At 47.9% G+C, this 25,035-nt stretch overlaps 1 protein-coding gene across 1 annotated transcript in view; it reads right to left on the reverse strand.

Moving 5' to 3' along the window:
- Positions 1–25,035, reverse strand: part of rtf1 (RTF1 homolog, Paf1/RNA polymerase II complex component) — a 55,219-nt gene extending 30,184 nt beyond the window's left edge. The window contains exons 1-7 of the mRNA XM_067991146.1: positions 24,923–25,035; positions 11,873–11,983; positions 8,247–8,394; positions 6,927–7,131; positions 4,633–4,744; positions 4,012–4,123; positions 2,359–2,494 (exon numbers count right to left, since the gene is read on the reverse strand). Coding sequence (XP_067847247.1) covers positions 2,359–2,494; positions 4,012–4,123; positions 4,633–4,744; positions 6,927–7,131; positions 8,247–8,394; positions 11,873–11,983; positions 24,923–25,000 — 902 coding nt within the window. The 5' untranslated portion in view covers positions 25,001–25,035. The remainder of the gene's footprint in view (positions 1–2,358; positions 2,495–4,011; positions 4,124–4,632; positions 4,745–6,926; positions 7,132–8,246; positions 8,395–11,872; positions 11,984–24,922) is intronic.

A 25,035-nucleotide genomic window follows, 5' to 3' on the forward strand; every position in this document is an offset into this window, starting at 1 on the left:
AGTCCATGGATTTCTTGGTTACTGGAGACTATCCATTCAATCTCCTCTGCTGCTACTCTCCTTCCCCTTGCCAAACCTCCCTTCCCCGATCCTTCCCACCCTAGCCTGTTATCATCCCCATGCCCTCTCCGAGCTCATGTTATGCGCATGCTCCCTGGATCCCATTTCCGCTAAATTCCTGATCATCCAACTTCCCTTCCTGGTCCTGTGCTAATTGTAAATGGTTCCCTGTCTCCACCATCCTTAAAAAAAAAACAACCTTCAGCCTCTCTGATCTTGCAAAGTACTGCCTCATCACCAACCTCTCTTTCCTCTCCAAAGTCTTTGAACATGTTAGCTTCCAGATCCATACCCATCGCTCCCACAGCTCTGTTTTGAATATCTTTAACGGCACCAAATGGTCCAAACCAAAGTCACAAGTGACATTCTGTGTCGCCTCAGCCTCTCTCGTCTCGGACATGGTCAACCACACCATCCTCTTCCGTTGTCCAGCTCGGTTGGACTGTCCTCAATTAGTTCCACTCTTACCTATCTGATCGCAGCCATTGCATCTCCAGCAATGGTTACTTCTCCTGTCCTGCACTGTTACCTCAGCAGTCCAAGGATCCATCCTTGACCCCCACCCTTCAATACGCTGCCCCTTGGCGCTACCATGCTCAAATATGGTGTCAGCTTCAACACATACACTGATGACTTCCTATCGATTCAACTCTTTCAACCCAAAATGAGCCGTAATTTCATCCAGCTAAACAGTAAGACGACCAAAGCCATTGTCTTTGGCCCACACCGCAAATTCCATACCCTTGTCAATGACTCCATCCCCTTCCCATCACCAAATTCTCTGTTCCTCTAATTGGCCTCTTGTGCACCCCCATCCCCTGTTCTTCCCACCACTGGCGGCCATACCACCAGCCATCTAGATCCCAAGGTCTGGAATTCCCTCCCTAAACCCTTCTGTCTCTCAAGCTCCTTCTTTAAGACCCTCTATAAAACCCACCTCTCTGACCAAGCTTTTGGTCACCTCTCCTAATACTGCTTTTTTGGCTTGGCGCCCATTTTCATTGAAGGCACTATATAAATGCAAGTTGTCAACATTGAAAACAAGAAAACCAGAGATTTTAAAGCAAGCTCTGAGGTATAATAGAGAATGAAAGAAAGACTTGCATTTATATCGCATCTTTCATGACCTCAGGACGTCCCAAAGCACTTCACAGACAATTAAGTACTTTTGAAGTATAATCACTGTTGTAATGTAGGAAACGCGGCAGCCAATTTGCGCACAGCAAGGTCTCACAAACAGCAATGAGATAATGACCAGATAATCTGTTTTAGTGATGTTGGTTGAGGGATAAATATTGGCCAGGACACCGGGGAGAATCCCCTGCTCTTGTTCGAAGTAGTGCGGTGCAATCTTTTACGTCCACCTGAGGTGGGGGCTGACGTGGCCTCGGTTTAATGTCTCATCCGAAAGACAGCACCTTGAAGTGCAGCGCTCCCTCATTACTGCACTAAGGTGTCAGTCTGGATTATGTGCTCAAATTTCTGGAGTAGGGCTTGAAGCCACAACCTTCTGACTCAGAGGCGAATGTGTTACTACTGAGCCGTGGCTGACACTAGAGACAGATGAAGCTTTTCTCCTAATTGAAAAATCATGCCACAACATCAAACTCCAGCAGATCACAGTTGCTATTGCTCACCCAATGGTATTGCAGAAAATAGCTTCCTGCTTTAATGCCTCTGATCTGTTGATACCAGAGGGTAAATGTGGTGGTGCTGTGCGAGAAAAGGGGAAACAGTCAGCTGGGGACATCCACTGTTGATCATTATCCAGTGCCCCTGGTCAGTACAAGCATGTGTACGTCAGGTGAGGACATGGTCAGGCTGTGATGTCCTCTGCGGTGGAAAAGACTGCCAGCACTCACCACCAGGGCTCACCCATGAAGATCGGCCACTTACCGAGATGCTAGGGGATGGGTGGTAGCCAAGAAGTTAACATCTCCAGCAAAAAGGGTGAGGGGACAGAAGTTGCCCAAAAAATTGGGGGGGCAACCACTGTGAAAGGGAACTTTGCAAGTGTGTATGGAATGGAATGGAATCTGAACTTCGCTAGACAGAAAGTACTGCTGGTACCTGCCCCGTGGCTGATCAGATTTACATGCCCTTTCACTCCAGAACTTCAGGCAAAGGGATAATGTTCATTCCATCCACTAGTCAACTTCATTACAGAGCAGTGAAACCTGCCCTAAAGAAAACTAGCGTTTAAAAAAAACAACCCACGATAATTCAGGGTAAGATCCCAGTTATCCACGCTGCCCCAGACACAGCCACTGTAGATGGGTCTCTATCACAAGAACTTACTCTTCCTCTTCGTCAGAAGATGAGGACCTAGACGACCGATCACTCTTCACACTAGACTGCTCCTCCTCCTCTTCCTCTTCATCGTCGGAATAAACCTCGCTGGCTTTTAGAGGCTGTTTTCTGGCCAACAGTTCAGCTGAAAGAAACAAGTCAGATCAATCCCCAGACTTGGCACTTCCCTTCACTACCTTAATGAAGAGCAGTTTTCTTTCCTGCAGATGCTCACTTATATCACCCAGTCATGCCACCTTTCTTTTCTCCCCTCTTGGGCACTTTGCCCCCCTAAATCCCTACCCCAACTCATCACCAGTCCTTTGCCTTCTGCCTCTCCTGCCACCGTTCCAGGCTTGAATCCCCCCTGGATATGCCCACATCTGCCCAGTGTCTCTCGACATTCTCCGATGGGTCCTTTGAAGAAGCTGCCCTATCCTCCTTTCTCACTGACCCTCCCATCTACCATACCTGCTGGGGTCTAAGCTCATGAACCTCCTTCCCGGCCTGGACTCTGCCAGTGGACCAACAATCACTGCCCTTCTCTGCAGAATGTCTGTTTGCTCATGAACTAGGCACTTGCCAGCCACAACCTTATTGTGGCTGATTGCATTGACACCCTGGGTTTCACTGAAACTTGGCTCATGGGTGGAGATACCTTCCCTCTTACTGCAGCCTCCCCACCTGGCTATACTTTCCACACAGTACAAAAAGAACTTAATTGCCTATAAAGCACTTTGGGAATCACACCTTGGTCGGTCCCGCCACTCTCCCCTCTTTAAAATCCTTGTTCTCTATTACCGCCCCCCCAAGTTTCCCAACAAATTATCCTCCCTCAGCCTCTGCGTTGAGCGACTTCTCATCCTCAGTGATTTCAACCTCCATCTCAGCTCCCCTTGCCCCCTCTCCTCTGAATCCACTGCCCTCACTAAACCTCTCTCATATAAAGTCTCCTACTCACATTCACGATCACCCCCTCCATTTGCCACAATGCGCCTGCAGCTTAACGACTCCCTAACCACCAATTTTGATACCCTTGTCTCCAGCCAATATTTTCACGCTCCCATCCCAGTCGATTTCCCATCTTTGCCCCTGAAGTCGAAGAGCATGACTAGTTTAGCATCACTAGATCTGGCTGGATCTTTTGTCTCAGTGTCCATTTTTGTCTGATACTCCTGTGAAGCACCTTGGGGTGTTTTCCTATGTTGAGGAGCTATATAGATCACGTAAGTTGTTGCTGTCTAGGCTGCTCTGGTGGTATTACTCATTGAGGGAACTATTTTACCCTAGGCTGCTCTGGTGAAGGAGAAGGAGCTGGCTACAGAGTACAGAACAGGCAGGTAGCTTATGGCTCCCTTTTCAACGAATGGAGCTGCTCGGGGAATTACGAGATTCTCACACCTTACCAGGACAAAATCTCATAGCGGGTCTTAATTTAAAAAATGCTAGAGAAAGAGCGAGAGAGAGCGTGCGTGAGCGAGAGAGAGCGCAAGCTGGACTACCTTTTCCCATTGAATGTGCTCTAATTTGCAGTGACACATTTAAGGTCACTAAAATAAGTCTGAAAAACAAAAAATCCCAAGGTTGGGTTTTCATCAAAACCTCAGGCCCATTGGATCTCATCCTGGACTATCAGCGCTCCTGTAACCACTCGTTTCTCACCTGTTTTGTTTTTCTTTTTCTCTCGTTCAGCTTTCAGCTCCTCCATAGCCTGAGACTTCTTGTCCTGTTTCTCGTCCCTTCTCGATCGCCGTTCTTTGTTGTGCGACATTACCTGGAGTGACAAATACGCTTCAGCATGGCCTGTGAGGTGTACTCATCCCCGCTAAGGGATGGGCAATAAATCACAAATATCCTAAATCTAATTATTTTTAAAATGAGTCATCACTTGTTACATAGACAAACCCCTCACTGTTCATGGAGAATGACCACTTGGACAGAGCATCCATGAAACCGCACACCAGCAACAGCCCACATATTCAGCAATATTCTTCTTAAACACATCAAGTACCAGAACAAAAAGGAGTAAGAAACACAATCTGGTGACGGGATGTAGGGAGCTGGGTAGAGGGTAGCACATCTCGTGGAAACATGAGCCACGATCACTGGTAAGGAGAGGTTAAACAGCATAAGCTGTGACTTTGAACAGCACTGAGCCAGAGGCCAGGTCGCACAGTGGACACAAGGGCTCAGAGTGGGCTCCGAACCTCACTCTGTAGTGGCCTGTGCCAACATAGTCAGGAAGAACATCTTCAAAAGGGGGACAAGACTAAAACAGGATACCTGCGACTCCTGAACATGCTGCATCTTCTTCTCTCTCTCCTCCTCCATTTTCTTCTTCTTCTCTTTCTTTTCTTTCTTCTTTGCTGCCTTTAGTTTCTTTTCAATTTCAAACCTGCCGAAGATTGGAAGAACCCTTTGAATACCAGCTGAAATTCAGTTCCAACTTCACACTGAAGTGAGCTGAGCCAATCACTGCAACGCACAGCACAGGACCAGAAAGAAATCTCAACAGCAGCCAATGTGATATCTCTCCATCTCCCTCCTCCCCTCCCCCCCTCCCCTCCCCCTCGCAGTTTCAGTCCAGTTCGATGAGCCCAATCCCACGGCACACACTTCATCTAGTTGTCCCCAAAAAAAAACAAGGTGGCTGACTTTTGACACCTGATGTCATTGGTTTAGGCGGAGTATAAATGAGGCACAGACCAGCCTGTCCCAGGTCAGACTCCTGGCCTGCACTGATTATATGAACATTCAGCAGTAGCATCTCCTGTTCATCACCAAGACCGCTTACTTCCACATCCGTAACATCGTCCCTGCCTCAGCTCATCTACTGCTGAAATCCTCATCAATGCCTTTGTTACCTATAGATTTGACTATTCCAATGCTCTCCTGGCCGGCCTCCCATCTTCCACACTCCATAAACTTGAGCTCATCCAAAACCCTGCTGCCCATATCCTAACTCGCACCATGTCCCGTTCATCCATCATCCCTGTACTCGCTGATGTACATTGGACCACGGTTCAGCAATGCCTCGATTTTAAAATTCTCATCCTTGCGTTCAAGCCCCTCCATGGCCTCACCTCTCCCTATCTCTGTAACCTCCTCCAGCCCTACAACCCTCCGAGATCTCTGCGCTCCTCCAATTTTGCGTATCCTCAATTTCCTTCGCTCCACCAGTGGCGGCCGTGCCTTCAGCTGCCTAGGCCCCAAGCTCTGGAATTCCCTCCCTAAACCTCTCCGCCTCTCTCTCCTCCTTTAAGACGCTCCTCTTTGACCAAGGTTTTGGTCACCTGCCCCAATATCTCATGTGGCTCAGTGTCAAATTTTGTCTGATTACGCTCTGAGGGACGTTTTACTACATTAAAAGGCGCTATATAAATGCAAGCTGTTGTTGCTGTAGTGACATTGGCCTCAGCACCTCTGGGCTACGGAGCAGTAACCCAGCACCCATGGAACCATGCACCTGAATAACTGTCTTCACCCAATACCCACACACAGGCACTTTCCAGCACAGCTGAATTTTTCCCTCCCTGGCACAGGGGCACTGAGGCCAACTGTAGAGCTCAAACTGCTGCCCGGGAGAGATCAGCTCACTCAACACAGACTGAGGATCGAAGCTGGGACTTTGTTATATGTTTCAGTGCCGTGCAGATCATCATCTGCAGCGTGCCCAAATGTCAGTCCAGCTGAATGTGGGGTTCACTGTGAGCTGGCCAGCTCCACACACCGTGCTTTGTCAAGATGTTCCCTTCCTTACTATCATAACTCCGTATGTCCCAGCACTTGCTACCACCATCCCACGTTACCTCCTTGGGAAGCTTCATGAAACAACATTCAAAAGGTTAAATAAATAAATACGACCGTTATGTAACTACAAAGTTGCATTCATAGAATGGTCTCCTGTCTGTGACCATTCAGCCCATCGAGCCCAGTTAGTCCCATTCCCATAGCATTGCAAATTTTTTCCCTTCATGTATTTATCCAATTCCTTTTTGAAAGTCATGATTAAATCTGCTTCCACCACCCTATCAGGCAGCACGTTCCAGATCATAACTACTCGCTGCGTGAAAAAGTTTTTCCTTATGTCGCCGTGGTTCTTTTGTCAATCACCTTAAATTTGTGTCCTCTGGTTCTCAATCCTTTCATCAATAGGAACAGGTTTTCTTTATTTACTTTATCTGAAACCATTCATGATTTTGAACACTTCTATCAAATCTCCTCTTAACCTTCTCTGCTCTAAGGAGAACAACCCCAGCTTCTCCACGTAACTGGTTCCAGGGATGAGGGACTTCATTCTAGTAACTCTCTTCTGCACCCTCTCTAATGCCTTCACACCCTTCCTGAAGTGTGGTGCTCAGGATTGGACACAATACTCCAGCTGTGGCTGAACCAGTGTGTTTTTTTTTAAAAAGGTTCAATATAACTTCTTTGCTTTTGTACTCTATGTCTCTATTTATTGTTCTGGATTTGTGTCCTGGGATCAAATGAGAAAATCTAGAGGTCCCACGTATCAGTAAGAAAAAGAACTGCCCATACCAAAGTACGCAGACTACAACGAGTGATCAGAATCTCACCTCCTCCTTAGCACCTCTCTCTTCTCTATTCGGTTGTAGAGCTCCTGCTCTCGTTCTTTCTCAGTCATTTGTTCCAACCTTGCTCGGTCCTCCTCATCACCCATGAGGTCGTCATCATAGCCATCGTGGAACTCCTCCTCTTCTGATGAGGACGACGACTCGGAGCTTGAAGACGAGCTACTGCTCTCCGAATCAGATACTTCCCCTTTAATTTCAAACACATGACTCATTCACCAGGTACCATTTACACAAGGGAAACAGAGAAAGGGAGACGGGGGGGGGGGAACAAGAGACAACAACAACTTTAACGTAGTAAAACATCCAAAGACGCTTGAAACTGTACCTTAAGAGTCAATACCATTGAGAGGGGAGGTAAAAAATAAAGGACACCCTCAAGAACATCAAATTGCCAGAGGGGGGCTTTATCCAGATTTAAAATATCCGTTTTATGAAAGAATTTGATTCTAAGGCAGTAATCAACCATTGGCTGCATGAACCAAAGGTTAAACCACTTCAGCGTGACTCTTCTGGTTAGTGACGTCAGCTGGACCCGTGCCCCCCAACCTGTAACTCGCTGCCAGACATTCCCTTATTCTAGGATAAACTGAACTTCATGTTATATTTCCTCAATTAGGTTTGAAAATTACTGGGGTTTTCCCCTCCAAATCCCCCCTGATGGAGCCGACTCCCAATGGGATACAGATCTAATGGGAAACGTACAGTTCTCCTGCAGACGGCTGAATTCTCAAATCTAGCCGCCTTGCTTAGAGGTGAACTCTCCCGTGGTTTGGTGAATTGCTGCCGCCAATGTACGCCATTGGCCTATAACCCCTTCCATTCACTCCCCTGTACCCAAAGGCCTATAACCCCTTCCATTCACTCCCCTGTACCCAAAGGCCTATAACCCCTTTCCATTCACTGCCCTGTACCCAAAGGCCTATAACCCCTTCCATTCACTCCCCTGTACCCAAAGGCCTATAACCCCTTCCATTCACTCCCCTGTACCCAAAGGCCTATAACCCCTTTCCATTCACTCCCCTGTACCCAAGTGTCACCCCTGCATGGGTGACAGTGAGTCGGAAATTGGTACGCAACTGCCCTCCTGAAACCAGACCAGCAAATTAGAAGCACTGTAGCCTGGCACAGAGCAAGGATGGAAATCTGCATGGTTCAGTAGCACTGTTGCTCTATATGAATTGTTCTCATTAATCGAAGCACAAAGGACTCCATCCAGGAGTGGACAGGGAGGATGTCTGAAGTGAACAGCCATTAATACATCATTCCTTGGGGTGCAGTTTACTGTAGGATTCAATGGTTTACCTTCCTCTGGCGCGGAGCTATCTCCGGAGCTGTCTTCGGCTGAGCTGCCGGATGATGCCGCCTTGTTCACCGCTCTCTTCGTGGCCGGTTTCTTCTCCCCACCCTTGCCTTTTCCCTTCTTTTTAGTCTTGCTGCCTCCCATTGTCCACTGAAAAGGAAGGCACACCATTAAGTACAACTTCCCCATTACCAACACAGGCCTCCTCCGATACAGGCCCCAGACAGCGTGGCCCTGGTACCTGCACAGCAAGAACCACTTCTGTGCAGAAATCAGGCTTCAATTCCCTGTTGTGTCAAGCTAGTTTTAAGATGCTGTGTGGATTTTCCACACAGCATCTTAAAACTAGCTTGACACAACAACAACAGAGGCAGTTACAACCCATGCTGTTGGAATAGAAGATATAGTTAAGGAATAGCGAGGCAGCACTGTGCACTGGATCCCAACATCCTGCTCCGAGTGGCTTTGTACAGGTTAAATCTGTTAACGATAATCTACCTATTGAGGAAAAATGTCAAGGGAACAGGACGCCTTTTCTTGTGCCCAAACATCCTCCGCTCAGGGTCAGATACAGAGTAAAGCTCCCTCTACACTGTCCCATCAAACACTTCCAGAGCAGGTACAGCACGGGTTAGATAAGAGTAAAGCTCCCTCTACACTGTCCCATCAAACACTTCCAGAGCAGGTACAGCACGGGTTAGATAAGAGTAAAGCTCCCTCTACACTGTCCCATCAAACACTCCCAGGGCAGGTACAGCACGGGTTAGATACAGAGTAAAGCTCCCTCTACACTGTCCCATCAAACACTCCCAGAGCAGGTACAGCACAGGTTAGATACAGAGTAAAGCTCCCTCTACACTGTCCCATCAAACACTCCCAGGGCAGGTACAGCATGGGTTAAATACAGAGTAAAGCTCCCTCCACACTGTCCCATCAAACACTCCCAGAGCAGGTACAGCACAGGTTAGATACAGAGTAAAGCTCCCTCTACACTGTCCCATCAAACACTTCCAGAGCAGGTACAGCACGGGTTAGATACAGAGTAAAGCTCCCTCCACACTGTCCCATCAAACACTCCCAGAGCAGGTACAGCACAGGTTAGATACAGAGTAAAGCTCCCTCCACACTGTCCCATCAAACACTCCCAGAGCAGGTACAGCACAGGTTAGATACAGAGTAAAGCTCCCTCTACACTGTCCCATCAAACACTCCCAGAGCAGGTACAGCACAGGTTAGATACAGAGTAAAGCTCCCTCTACACTGTCCCATCAAACACTCCCAGGGCAGGTACAGCATGGGTTAGATACAGAGTAAAGCTCCCTCTACACTGTCCCATCAAACACTTCCAGAGCAGGTACAGCACGGGTTAGATAAGAGTAAAGCTCCCTCTACACTGTCCCATCAAACACTTCCAGAGCAGGTACAGCACGGGTTAGATAAGAGTAAAGCTCCCTCTACACTGTCCCATCAAACACTTCCAGAGCAGGTACAGCACGGGTTAGATACAGAGTAAAGCTCCCTCTACACTGTCCCATCAATCACTCTCTGATCAGGTACAGCACGGGTTAGATACAGAGTAAAGCTCCCTCTACACTGTCCCATCAAACACTCCCAGAGCAGGTATAGAGTAAAGCTCCCTCTATACTGCCCTAACAATGTATTTCAACCCCTTGAGAGGAAAGTGCCCAACTACATCACGGAGACATTGTTTCATTTCTCACACCAGTCATCCTGAGGCCTTTGAGTCAAATTGCCAATTCTGAGAGGTCTATGGGATTGTGCAAACTAGGAAGTGGATCAAGTGGCCAAACGAGACTGTAAGACTCTTACAGGCAACCGACAGACAAAACATCCATTTCATAAGCCCCTTGCAAGTCCCATAGTTCTTGCCGACATACCCATTTTTGAAACGGGTAGGGTGGGGGGAGGGGTTAGATTAAACTGAAACCATCACTCTCAGAAAGCTGAGATAACACTTGTTAGTTGAAGTGACACCCTGAAATGACTCAATAATTCAATGCTCATCCCTTGTTGTTTTACAACGGAGAGATTCTACTAACTGTAGCAGATATTTCTGATGAGCAGCTTTTTGTGCAACTAAAAACATCATTCGGGTGTACAAGGACAAAAGGAGACACAAAAGCCAACCCTCAGTGACAGAGCACATGTAACCTTCTGCTCCACATGGTGTTTGCTGATACCGTTACATCACCCTGTGCAGTTTAGCATCAGCTGCTTCATGTGGACTTCCTTTTCCTTTTGTAGACATGAACCAATGCAGTGGTTAAACACCAAAAAACTCTCCACAGGGATATTCCCAGTACAAAGAGTTTTCTCCCACTCGAATCTCCTGCGTCAGTCTCTCTTCCCCGGCCCAGGTGATAGTCAGGGGAGACCTGCACCAAGGACCTCCACCAGAGCTGCCCTGTACAGAGCTGCGAGTTGGTGGGCCAGAGCAGTCTGGGACTTCAATTTCTCCTCCTGCACTGAAGAGGGGGCAGGATGGAGAGAGGAGAGTACCAGGTCTCTGATCAGCAGCTCTCTTTTTTTAAAATTCGTTCATGGGATGTGGGCGTCGCTGGCGAGACCGACATTTATTGCCCATCCCTAAGTGCCCTTGAGAAGGTGGTGGTGAGCCGCCTTCTTGAACCGCTGCAGTCCGTGTGGTGAAGGTTCTCCCACAGTGCTGTTAGGAAGGGAGTTCCAGGATTTTGACCCAGCGACGATGAAGGAACGGCGATATATTTCCAAGTCGGGATGGTGTGTGACTTGGAGGGGAACGTACAGGTGGTGTTGTTCCCATGTGCCTGCCGCCCTTGTCCTTCTAGGTGGTAGAGGTCGCGGGTTTGGGAGGTGCTGTCGAAGAAGCCTTGGTGAGTTGCTGCAGTGCATCCTGTGGATGGTACACACTGCAGCCACTGTGCGCCGGTGGTGAAGGGAGTGGATGTTTAGGGTGGTGGATGGGGTGCCAATCAAGCGGACTGCTTTGTCATGGATGGTGTTGAGCTTCTTGAGTGTTGTTGGAGCTGCACTCATCCAGGCAAGTGGATGAGTGCATCACACTCCTGACTTGTGCCTTGTAGATGGTGGAAAGGCTTTGGGGAGTCAGGAGGTGAGTCACTCGCCACAGAATACCCAGCCTCTGACCTGCTCTTGTAACCACAGTATTTATGTGGCTGGTCCAGTTAAGTTTCTGGTCAATGGTGAACCCCAGGATGTTGATGGTGGGGAGGTGGTTAGACTCTGCCTACTGACAGCACAATGACCCCGAAGGTAATAGAACTAAACCAAAGCATAACCCGTTACAGCCCCGACGTACCCACGCCGCCACGCGTTACAGCCCCGACGTACCCACGCCGCCACGCGTTACAGCCCCGACGTACCCACGCCGCCGCGCGTTACAGCCCCGACGTACCCACGCCGCCGCGCGTTACAGCCCCAGCATGGGAGGGCACTTGTGTGGCTGACTGTCGTACCGGTGAGATCAGCTTGCTGGGCCTGATGGCCTGGGCTCACCACCTTTACATATTTATAACATACCAATAGGAAACCCCCGTACAAATATTCACATCCAGCTGTTTCCACCTTTCTCGATATTTAATGGAGATAATAAGAGCAGATGGCTCACCTCATCTCCACTGTCCGAGGTTTCGGAATCTGATGACGCTGATGGTTTGCTCGTCTGCTGCTCTTGTTGTTCTGGCTCACTCCGCTTCCTCTTAGCCAACGAAAGCAGCTCCTGAATGGATCAAGGAGACAAATAAAGATCATTTAACACTGCTGTGTCTTGGTAATTAACTAAACCCTTACCTAGAAGGGGGGTACCTTTGGTTCCAAATACTGCTATATGCCCTCATCCATTGAAAACATATACTGTAATAAAATATTCAACTTTTCTTTTAAAACATTTCCTCCCCCCGAGTCAGACAGTCAGATGTACGCCTCCCAACCAGTCTGAAATTGGGTCCCCACTGCAATCGATGCAGCCTGTCCATAACTGGACAGGAGAATCACTGGAGCCGAGCCCCGCCCCGCCCCCCCAACAGGAACAGCACTGGAATTACCTAGAGAGGAGGAGACCCATTTGAAGACTGCGTATGTGGGGTTAAAAGCCAGGGCTCATGCAGAACATGGCCTGTCCTTTCAACACACAAAACCCAGGTGGATTGCTTGTGTGGGTATTAGCTGAGTATGAAAATGTAGGCAATAATCCCAGAATCAGTTTTTACTGGTTAATGGTTTTGTGTTAGATGTGTAAATGGCCCAACCAATTCATTTGAAACCTAGTGACCCACAGGATTTCCAGGCTTGTCCCTCAAGGCACTGCCTCTATTTGAAGACTGCGCTTTGATGTAAATAAAAGAGCTAGAGTTTAACTGTTGTTCTGACAGGTTCTTGAACAAGTAGTTCTAGGTAACTCTCACAAATCAATGCATCAGGGCACCCTGTGGTGGGGGTTTGATCAGTAACTGCAGCTGTGGTGCAGAGGTGGGTCGGAGTTGTGACGGGGTCATGGTTAATGACAGTACATTCCCAATGTTCACTTGGGATGTCACTTCCTGAAAAAAAAGTCAAAGGTTGTTACGGAGAATCAGTTAATCTGAAACCACGGCTGCCACTTATGAGCTTTATTTTCATATACTGATACTCCTCAAACTTATCCCTAAATTGACTCCAGTATTTTGCCAGTTACCAGTTATTGACACACGGCGAATGGGTCTGTGGTAACCTGGGTTTGTTTTTCCTCTTCTGTTTTTGAAAATATGATCTTTGGCTTGTTTTCAACCCAGTGAGACATCCCAGTATTATCAATTCCCTTCATGACAGTCAGCACTTGAGAAGTTTTATCTCGCCTTATTCCGATCGATATACAATGCCCATCCAGAGGGATATATTGGCTTCAAGTCCTTGGAGCCTGTCCAGGTCGTCTATGCAAGTGTTGTTGAAGTTACGTTTATTTGTAAAATCTCTTCTGATGCTACGAGTACTTTGGGTATTTATCAATATTTGTTATCTGATTTCCAATCAACGTCTATCAATACTACTACAGTAAGGTGGGCCTCTGAACTTTATTCCCTTGTTTCTCAAGCTTCCGATGCTCCTCTCTCCACCCCACCTATGTTGAAATTAAGACTCCTATATTAACTCTTTCCTAAGAACTCAAAGCAGCATAACTCCCCACCTCCTCTGGTTTTCCTTTCTCCTACAAGCTGCAGGTTTTTAAAACTGATCTCTCCTATTCGTTCCAACTTTGTCCTGCTCCAAGGGCCTTGCCCCTTCACCTAGATTTCTCAAATTAAAAAATTACAAGATACAATGTACTGGCAGGACTCAGGAAGGGAGAGGTTGGGCAGGGTGAACTAAAGTCTTGATGAACAAGGTTTTGAGGAGGATTTTCATCGGCAAGAGGGGTATTCCAGAGATAAGAACCCAGGTGGCTGCCAATTTTTTGAGCTTTCTACAACTCCATCAGAAGCTCTCACTTAGAGTCGTTACCCTGGACCAACTACCAGGCCTGGTTATTCTATATAATAAACAGATTCACATTCCAAAGACCACTTGCTTCCTCCTCACAACATCAGCCGCCTCCATCCCTACCTCAGCTACTCCGTCACTGAAACCCCATAGCCCAAATTCAGGTCTGTACCGCGGGAGTGCTGCACTATCGGAGGTGCCGTCTTTCAAATGAGATGTTAAACTGTCTGCCCTCCCAGGTGGACTTAAAAGATCCTATGGCACTACTTGAAGAAGAGCAGTGGTGACCTGATAAATATTTATCCCTCAACCAACACCTAAAACAGGCGATCAGGTCATTACCTCATTGCTGTTTGTGGGACCTAGCTGTGCGCAAATTGAATGCTGCATGCAACAGTGACTACACTTCAAAAGTACTTCATTGGTTGTAAAGCTACTGAAATGCAAGTCCTTTCTGTTCATCAGTGCCAGACTTGACTACTCCAAATCTTTCCTCGTCAGCCTTCCACCCTCGATCATCATAAACACCAATCTGTCCAAACCTCTGCTGCCCGTACCCTATCCTGCATCAAGTCCCACTCAACCATGAGCCTGGCCTCACTGACCTACGCTGGCTCCCCATCCCCCAATGCCACTTTTAAAATCCTCATCTTTAAATCCAGTGGCTTGGCCTCACCCGATTTCCACACCCTGCTCCAGCCCTGTACTCGCCTCGCCCAAACGTTACAGGCAGAGTTTTTAGCCCACCTGGGTTCTTATCTCTGGAATACCCCTCTTGCCTATGAAAATCCTCCTCAAAACTTTGTTCATCAAGACTTTAGTTCACCCCGCCCAACCTCTCCCTTCCTGGCTCGGTGTGCATTTCCTTTACCCCCATCTGTGAAGCGCCTTGTGACTTTTTGTGACACTATAAATGGAAGTTGTTCACTATTTCACAGTGATCAGTGCCACAAAGGCCTCCTTTCTCACACGTTGACAGTTATTAGCCTACAGCCGTGCCAGGAAGCAGCTGGGTACATGTGGTACAACCTGCAGCAGTTTACGATCAGCACAAACATTCCAGCTTGATATGAACTTTAAACAACAATCTCAGGCCTGAGAGAGTAAGGAGGCCATTTCATTGGTGTCTAAGCCAGCATAGAATCTAACAGCCCAGAAGGAGGCCATCTGGCCCATCGTGCTTGTGCCAATTCTTTGAAAGAGCTATCCAATTAGTCCCATTCCCTCGGTCTTTCCCCACAGCCCTGCAAATTTTTCCCCCTCAAGTATTCATCCAATTCCCTTTTGAAAGTTACTACAGAATCTGCCTTTTCAGGCAGTGCATTCCAGATCATAACAAATCGCTGTATAAAAACATGTTTTCCTAATCTCTCCTCTGGTTCTTTTGCCAACTACCTTAAATCTGTGCCCTCTGGTTACTGACCCTCCTGCCAGTGGAAACAGTTTCTCCTTATTTATTCTATCAAAACCACTCATAATTTTGAACATCTCTATTAAATCGCCCCTTAACCTTCTATACTTTAAGGAGAACAATCCCAGCAGACAGTCACAGAAATCACAGTTCCAGGCTAAAAATTTATCCATCTCAGCCTTGAGTATATTCAATGACTCAGCATCCAAAGCCCTCTGGGGTAGAGAATTCCAAAGATTCACAACCCCCTGCATGAAGAAATTCCTCCTCATCTCAGTCTTGAATGGCCGACCCTTTATCCTGAGACTATGCCCCGTAGTTCTAGACTCTCTAGCCAGGGGAAGCAATCTCTCAGCATCTACCTGTCAAGCCCCCTCAGAATTTTATATGTTTCAATGAGATCACCTCTCATTCTTCTAAACTCCAGAGAGTATTGGCCCATTCTACTCAATCTCTCTTCATAGGACAACCTTCTCATCCCAGGAATTAATCTAGTGAACCTTTGTTGCACTGCCTCCAAGATAAGGAAACCAAAACTATTCACAGTGCTCCAGGTGAGGTCTCACCAATGCCCTGTGCAATTGTAATAAGACTTCCTTACTCTTGTACTCCAGCCCCCTAGCAATAAAGGCCAACTTGCCATTTGGCTTCCTAATTGCTTGCTGTACCTACATACTAACCTTTTGTGTTTCTTGTACGAGGACACCCAAGTCTCTCCGAGTACCAACATTTAATAGTTTCTCACCATTTCAAAAAAATCCCGTTTTTCTATTCTCCCTACCAAAGTGAATAACCTCACATTTCCCCACATTATACTCCTTCTGCCACCTTCTTGCCCACTCACTTAACCTGTCTAAATCCCTTTGCAGACTCTGTGCCCTCCTCACAGCTTACTTTCCCACCTAGCTTTGTATCTTCAGCAAACTTGGATACATTTCTCTCCCCCATTCCAAGTTTCTTCCCCCCAACATGATGGCACAGATCCTTGATAGGCTGCAGTTCAAGGGTAATAAGAAGCATATGGCATGTCACCGAAGTGGACATTCGTGTGTGAGACCAGACAGTAAGGGCTATTTGACTGTAGGAAGCACCACAATTCTTTCCATTCTCATCCTCACCCAATATCACAGAGCCACACGTTCCAGCACAAGTTAGTGTTTGATGATCTGGAGAGAAAATCAACCAGGATTTCCCTCTCAGTCCTCCCAAGGTAATTACAGCACCGCACTATTGCCAGCTGAGATCAGCTAACTCGGCACAGGCTGAAGTCTGGTCTGTACGACTCATTTCAATCCAATTCACAAGTGAGCTTTTGGGGGGAAATCTTCCTGTGTTTACTAATTCAATACCTCCCTTCACACTGGTAACATAGATGGTGGTACGTGGAACAAGACTGATAGCAGTGCTCACGGTACAGGGCAGGGATAGACCTGTACCCACCAGTACTATACCCGTTATACAGTGACAGACCTATACCCACTTGTACTGTACCACTGTTTATACAGTGACAGACCTGTACCCACCAGTACTGTAGCGCCGTGTTACACAACTCAAAATGCTTGCTGCAGGCACAACCTTGGTTTAGAAGGACAGAATCTAGCATGGTACAGCTGAGAATTTTCAGTTAAGTGGACACAGTGTGAAAAATTGACATAGACCCAGTGTAATTCTGCAGTGACATCTTAATGACTGCACTGATTGCTGTCCCCACAGCCGGGTTAGGGAGTAATAACTTATTATTTTACAGAAACATACTGGCTCAAAAATCGCTACCCACTACTCACCTCATCGTGAAACATTACAAACCTGCAGTCTTTTCCTGGACGGTTATGCCTCTTCAACCTAACATGCACCTACTAATAACCACAAGCCACATTACACCTAACCTGTTACCTCCGAGAAGCACAAAATGACCTCCATCTATCCACACTTAACAATACATTAAAAAGCTTACATCTGCATTGCTTAGCTATAAAACCTTATTTCTTGTTATGTTTTTGTCAGCTCCTCTTCCCCCCTCCATTATAAATTCAAGCTTCACATTTACAATGGAAACTGCCTATGTAAACTTGTCACGCTGTAATTACATCCTGCCGCCAGTGGGTGGTCTTGTACTATATCACCATTTTGCATCACCCACTTCCTCAGCCAGTACTGCAGGGAGACTCTTATGCTCCAACTAACTCCACTTCTCTGCTTCCCAAATGCTGTACATTTTGTTATTTAACTATAAATAAATATAAAATTGAAGTATCACACAAAGATGACAGAAAGCATGACTTCAAAATGGGAACTGAATTAAGTCAGCATCCTGGTCCAATTATACCCCACCCTCTAACCCCGCTTCACCCAACGACAGCATTTGCTCTTCGCCCCTTGCAGCAATGCCACAGGAAATCGACGAGTATTATATTACAAAGCTCAAGTCTGCACTTCCTGCTGCCAGAGGCAGTAGTAGAGGCGGGTACAATTTTGTCTTTTAAAAAGCATTTGGACAGTTACATGGGTAAGATGGGTATAGAGGGATATGGGCCAAGTGCAGGCAATTGGGACTAGCTTAGCGGTATAAACTGGGTGACATGGACATGTTGGGCAGAAGGGCCTGTTTCCATGTTGTAAACTTCTATGATTCTATGTATTTAAGTTAGACTTGTATGACAACTTCTCCTATGTTCGCATTTCCCATTTTAATTTTCTTACGCAAACTACAAGGTATTCTGGAAAGATAGGGAAGGAATATTAAGGGGTGGCAGTATTGGTCAAAGATATTGTTACAGCACTGGAAAGGCATGATGTAGTTCTGGGTTCAAAGAGAGAAACAATTTGGTTAGAATTAAGGAATAGAGGAGTTATTACACAACTGGGTGCATAACTATAGACCACCAGATAGTGGGAAGGAGATGGGGAGCAAATTTGCAGGCAAATTACAGAAAGATGCAAGTAGTGATAATAGGGGACTTCATTTATCCTAATACAGTCCTGGAAAATAACGGTGTAAAGGGCAAATTGGGGGAAGAATTCATGAAATGTGTACAAGAGAACTTTCTTGATCTGTGTGTTTCCAGCTTGAGGAAGGAAGCAGTGCTGGATCTAGTTCTGGAGAATGAAGTGGGGCAGGTGGAACATGTTTCAATGGGGGAGCATTTGGGGAACAGTGATCACAATATTAGGTTTAGAGTAGCTATAGAAAAGGACAAGGAAGAATCAAATGTGAAAATACTCAACTGGAGGAGGGCTAATTTCAGTGAGTTGAAGAGAGATCTGGTCCAGGTGGATTCAAATCGAAGACTGGCATGGAAAAGAGGATAGCATGCCGGAAATCCCAAGAAAACTAATATTGAATGGGGGACAGGGACTCAATAAAATTAACATAAGTAAAACAGTAATGAAGAAAATAATTGCACTAAAGAGTGACAAATCCCAGGACCAGATGGTTTCCATCCCAGGGTTTTAAAGGAAGTAGGTGAGCACATTGCAGATGCCCTAACTATAATCTTTCAAAAAGTTCTTTAGATTCAGGAACTGTCCCTCTAGATTGGAAAATTGCACGTCACTCCGCTTTTTAAGAAAGGAGAGAGAAGGAAACCAGGAAATTATAGACCAGTTAGCCTAACATCTGTTGTGAGGAAAATGCTGGAGTCTATAATTAAGGATAGGGTGACTGAAGACCTCGAGAATTTTCAGTTTATCAGAGAGAGCCAGCATGGATTTGTGAAAGGTCGGTCGTGCCTGACAAACCTGACTGAATTTTTTGAAGAGGTGACTAAAGTAGTGGACAGGGGAATGTCAATGGATGTTATTTATATGGACTTCCAGAAGGCATTTGATAAGGTCCCACATAAGAGACTGTTAGCTAAGATAGAAGCCCATGGAATCGAAAGTTGTGCGCTTTTGGGGGGGGGGGTCAGAAAGTTGTGCGCTCGGGGGGGGGGGTCAGAAAGTTGTGTGCTCGGGGGGGGGGGGGGGTGTCAGAAAGTTGTGCGCTCGGGGGGGGGGGGGGTCAGAAAGTTGTGCGCTCGGGGGGGGGGTCAGAAAGTTGTGCGCTCGGGGGGGGGGGGGGGTCAGAAAGTTGCGCGCTCGGGGGGGGGGTGGGGGTGGAGGGGGGTCAGAAAGTTGTGCGCTCGGGGCGGGGGGGGGGTCAGAAAGTTGTGCGCTCGGGGGGGGGGGGGGGGGGGGGGGGGGGGGGGGGTCAGAAAGTTGTGCGCTCGGGGCGGGGGGGAGGGGGGTCAGAAAGTTGTGAGCTCAAGGGCGGGGGGGGGGGTCAGAAAGTTGTGCGCTCAAGGGGGGGGGGGTCAGAAAGTTGTACGCTCAAGGGGGGGGGGGGGGTCAGAAAGTTGTACGCTCAAGGGCAGGGGGGGGTCAGAAAGTTATGCGCTCGGGGGGTCAGGAAGTTATGCGCTCAAGGGCGGGGGGGGGGGGGTCAGAAAGTTGTGCGCTCGGGGGGGGGGGGGGGGGGGTCAGAAAGTTGTGCGCTCGGGGGGGGGGGGGGGTCAGAAAGTTGTGCGCTCAGGGGGGAGTCAGAAAGTTGTGCGCTCGGGGGGGGGGGGGGGGGGGGGGGGGGGGAGGGGGTCAGAAAGTTATGCGCTCGGGGGGTCAGGAAGTTATGCGCTCAAGGGCGGGGGGGGGGGGGGGGGGGTCAGAAAGTTGTGCGCTCGGGGGGGGGGGGAGGGGGGGGTCAGAAAGTTGTGCGCTCGGGGGGGAGGGGGGGGTCAGAAAGTTGTGCGCTCGGGGGGGGGGGGAGGGGGTCAGAAAGTTGTGCGCTCGGGGGGGGGGGGGGGGGGGAGGGGGGGGTCAGAAAGTTGTGCGCTCGGGGGGGGAGGGGGGGTCAGAAAGTTGTGCGCTCAAGGGGGGGTCAGAAAATTGTACGCTCAAGGGCGGGGGGGGTCAGAAAGTTGTGCGCTCAGGGGGGGGGGGGGTCGGGTCAGAAAGTTATGCGCTCGGGGGGGGGGGGGGGGGGGGGGGCAGAAAGTTATGCGCTCGGGGGGGGGGGGGGGGTCAGAAAGTTGTGCGCTCGGGGGGGGGGGGGGGGGGGGGTCAGAAAGTTGTGCGCTCGGGGGGGGGGGTCAGAAAGCTGTGCGCTCAAGGGGGGGGGGGTCAGAAAGCTGTGCGCTCAAGGTGGAGGGGGGGGGGTCAGAAAGCTGTGCGCTCAAGTCCGATAATCTGGGCTCGAATACTTAAGGAATACGACATTGCTGGAGGTGCCATTTTTCAGGTAAGATGTTAAACTGAGGCCCCCCCCGCTTCTTGTTCGGGTAGATGTAGAAAATCCTATGGAACTATTTGAAGAGGAGCAGGGAGCATTCCCAGTGTCTCAGCCAACTTTCCTCCCTCAATCAACATCAGCAAAATAGATCAACTATTCATGGGATCTTGCTGTATTTGCCTACATTGACTACACTTCAAAAATAATTCATTGGCTGGAAGCACTTTGGCATGGCCTTAGGTTATGTAGGGCACTATATAAAGGTACATTCTCTCTCTAACTTTCAATCAGTTCAACTGCTGGAATATTTTCCTTTAGCCTCTAAGGGTTTCTGCTCAGTTGTTCTTCTAAATTAGTTGAATACAAGCAAAAGGATAAATTACAAACCTTTATTCGGATAATGTCTTTTTTGATTTATATTGTTTTATTGAGAGGGGCGAGAGGAGCGAAAAGGAAAGAGGAAAAACGTGAAAGAAAAGAGAATTAGAGCTGGGTTTAAGCACCAGGGCCCATTACCAACCAAATGGACACACTATTTTTTGGAGCAGTCACTAGAGGCTGAATGACCTATTCCTGTTCATCTGTGAGGGGGTAGAGCGGTACATGGGACAGAGTGACAGAAACAAATTGAAAGGGAGAGTCACACACACACACACACACACAGACAGATACAGGTAAGAGACCCCATATTCTCTGACATTGTGTGCCATGGGAGATCGACGAGTGATATTAAAAGTTTTACATACACCTGTTGCCTTTAGTTTATATAAATAGGGGCAAAAAACACAAGAGCAAAGAGGGAATGAGAAATTTGTACTAGGCAATGGTTAGGTAGTAGGTTCTAAGTGCAGTTTTGGGCACTTCCATCGTAGAAACTAAGTCAAAGCCATAGAGAGCATACAGCGTAGATTCACCAGGGATGGGAAACTATAGTTATGAGGAGAGACTTGAAAATCTGGGACTACTTCCACTGGAGCAGCGAAGGCTGAGGGGAGATTTACTGTATGTTTTTAAAATTATCAAGAGTTTTGATAGTGAATAGGAGAAGACTACTTCCTCTGGTTGGGGAGTCAGTGACGTGAGGTCAGCAATTTAAAGTTATCACTGAGAGTGAGGAGAGATGTTAGGAGTGATTTCTTTACACAGAGGGTTGTTGGAGCTGGGAATGCTTTGTCACAGGGAGGGGTTGAGGCAGAGATCCTTCAAGGAAAGACTGGATAAATATTTGAAGCAGAGGAAGATACAAGGCTATGGGGAGACAGCAGGATTAGTATTGGCCTCCTTGTGCTGTAAACTTCTATGGCTTTCCCTCAAGTGTCACACTTACTTCCTGTAATACTTTGTCGGTAACACTATTGTTAGAGAACAGTGTATGAACAACACCACAGGAGACATGCCAGTGATAAACACCGTCACTTATTCCTGTCACACTTTGTTAATTGAAGAGGTTGGGGATGTACGAATTAAGAGTGAGGAAAACAGCTTGTAAAAAGTGGTCCTCATGGTTCATTGTGTGTTACATAGAACACCCATTTCGTTATAGAGAAGCTATCGTCCAACTGACCATGAACAGTGACATAAGAGGCATGCTGGTGGAACATCTATAAAAATTCTTGTATGTTTCATGGAAACAGAAGAATCAGCAGCAACGAACAGCAAGAACCCTCAAATAGCAATAAGATGAATGATCAGTTGATCTGTTTTTGATCGTGTTGGTTGAAGGAAAATATTGTCTAACACATCAAGAGATCTCTCTGCTCTTCTTGCAATACCAATGGGATTTTTAACATCCACTTGAACCGCTGCAAAAAGGCAAAAAGGATCTGAATTGAAAACATCTCATCCAAAAGACAGCACCCTCCAACAATGCAGCACTTCCTCAGTACTGTGCTTGGGTTTTGGACGGGGGCTCGAACCCACAACATGACTTGAGGCAAGAGCACAACCAACTGAGCCAAGTCCAAAACTTGAACCAGATACAAGAAATATATGTGTTTATATAGCACTTCATTACACAAAGAAAATCTGAATGGACTCTACAGCGACTCATACTGGCAAACTTAAAGTCGCCGCTTTCCCAAAGAAACCCAACTTCTTCAATCTTTCCTCAGAAGCTGATACCAGATGGTGAGGGTACAAATAACTTGCTCACTGTGTACAATCTCATCATCTTACTTCTGACAAACGGTCAGATTGCTGTAGACTCCACACTGCTTCGACGTATTTACATGCACAACAATCCGTGCACCGGCAATCTGACGCGCTGTTCCAACTCACGAGGAGAGGAGCGGGTAATGACTCTGATCGTTAAGATCCCACAGTCAAACTGGAGGCCTGGGATGAATATGATTTCACACGGGGCAGCGGTGTGTAACAGGTATTGTGGAAAAAGGGAGAACCAGCCAGGAGTCCTGGTACTGGTTACTTCAGGAACTCCAGTGTGCATACATAGACAGCAGGTGTGGCTCAGCCACAAACAGCCCGCTCACACATCAAACAAGGCCCACGTGGAAGAGGCACCAGGAAGCTGCAGGTATCCCAGCAAAATTCTTTCAGAAAAATGAGAGAAAATCATCAGAAGAGGGTGGCAACAAAATAACCTCTCTCTATCACACACATGTGCGTGAGTTAGTCACCATGGCACACTCAAAACATTCTCCACAACAAAGGCACCCAAAATAACCACACTGCCCAGCTCAAGCCACTTTCAACACAACATCTTTCCAGAGCTACAACACAAATTGAGTCTCCATCAGGATTCCTTTATGCATCACATATCGTCACCTGTGCTGATTATATAAACTCCCTGTATATTCAGAGACACTACGTGCAGTGCAGGGATGGGTGTCAGGACCTTGCATTCATACAACAATGACATGCAATTAAAGTAATAAAATGTCCCGAGGTGCTTCGCAGGAGCGTAATCAGACAAAATTTGACACCCAGCCACATAAGGAAATATTAGGACAGGTGACCAAAAGCTTGGTCAAAGAGGTAGGTTTTAAGGAGTGACTTAAAAGGAGGAGAGAGAGGGAATTTCAGAGCTTAGGCACAGCTGCCAATGATAGAGCTAAGGAAATTAAGGATGCACAAGAGGTCAGACTTGGCAGGAGCAGAGATAGGCGATGTTATGGAGGTGGAAGAAGACGGTCGTATTGATGGAGAGGATATGGTGTCGGAAGCTCAGGGTCAAATAGGATGCTGAGGCTGCTAACAGTCAGAGGTCTGACAGTGGTCAGAGAGGGTAATGGAGTCGGTAGCTAGGGAACGGAGTTTGTGGCGGAGACCAAAGACAATAGCTTTGGTCTTCCCAATATTTAACGGGAGATTTCTGCTCATCCAACACTGGATGTCTGACAAACAGCATGACAAATCTTCAATACAACACCTTTAACAAACAAAAATATCCCAAGGCGGTTTAAAGAGGGATAAGAAAAGAAATGGGTGCCGAGCTAAAAGGAGAAGTAGTTAAGAGGGGCAAGCAAATGGCTGGTCAAAGAAGTGGGTTTAATGAGATACATAAATGGAGTTAAGAGAGTTGGAAGGATTTGGGGAGAAATTTTAAAGCATCGAGCCTAGGCGACTGAAGGCACGGCCACCAATAGTGCAGCAAAGGATGTGTGGATGCCCAAGAGGTTACAGAGACAGGGAAGGGGGAGGGGGCGCCATGAAGGGATTTAAACACAAGTATGAGAATTTTAAATTTGAAGCATTAGTGGACCAGCAGACAGAGCAGCAGTAACTGAGAGAAGCCATTGCAGATTCTCTAGATTGGTTCCTGGTTCCACTGTGACCTTTCAGCTGGGCAATGGAGAAGAGGTGTTGGAGGAGTTTGGTGTGGTCACCCAAGTCAAAGGCCGCAGAGAGGTTGAGAAGGATGAGGAGGGATAGTTTAACACGGTAACAGCCACACAGGATGTAATTTATAACTTTGATTAGGGCCATTTCAATGCCGTGGTGGGGTGGAAACCTGACTGGAGAGGTTCAAACATGGAGTTGCGGGTACGATGGGCATGGATTTGAGAGGCGACAACACGATCAGGGACTTTGGAGAGGAGTGGTTGGATTTGGGGCGGTATTTAGTGCGAACTGACAGGCAGCAGGAACCCGCAAGGAAACGTCCAATCTCCAAATGGGCCGTAAGTAAAGGACACAGAGGAGCCACCCAATCCGCCCGAGCACCCCCTGTCCCCACAACTGATCCCAAATACCCCAACCCTGGGCCTGACCCCATCTCCAGTCCCTGTCACCTCCTCTTTTCCCCACCCGTTCACCACCTCCTCTTTCCCCACCCCTCTGCCCCTCACCTCCCTCTGCCCCTCACCCCCCTCTGCCCCTCACCCCCCTCTGCCCCTCACCCCCCTCTGCCCCTCTGATCCTCACCCCTCTGATCCCTCTGCCCCTCACCCCCCTCTGCCCCTCACACCCCTCTGATCCTCACCCCCCTCTGATCCCTCTGCTCCTCTGATCCTCACCCCTCTGATCCCTCTGCCCCTCACCTCCCTCTGCCCCTCACCCCTCTGATCCCTCTGCCCCTCACCCCTCTGACCCCTCTGCCCCTCTGATCCTCACCCCCCTCTGACCCTCACCTGGTCCAAGTTCTCCTCGCTGCCGCTGTCGTCACTGTCCGAGTCGATGACGATCCGACCCTTCCGTTTCTTCACCATCGCGGAGCCGCGAACGGGTCCTCGGCCCGGCGGGA

This window comes from Heptranchias perlo, chromosome 10 (genome assembly GCF_035084215.1).
Source record: "Heptranchias perlo isolate sHepPer1 chromosome 10, sHepPer1.hap1, whole genome shotgun sequence".
Lineage (NCBI taxonomy): Eukaryota > Metazoa > Chordata > Chondrichthyes > Hexanchiformes > Hexanchidae > Heptranchias > Heptranchias perlo.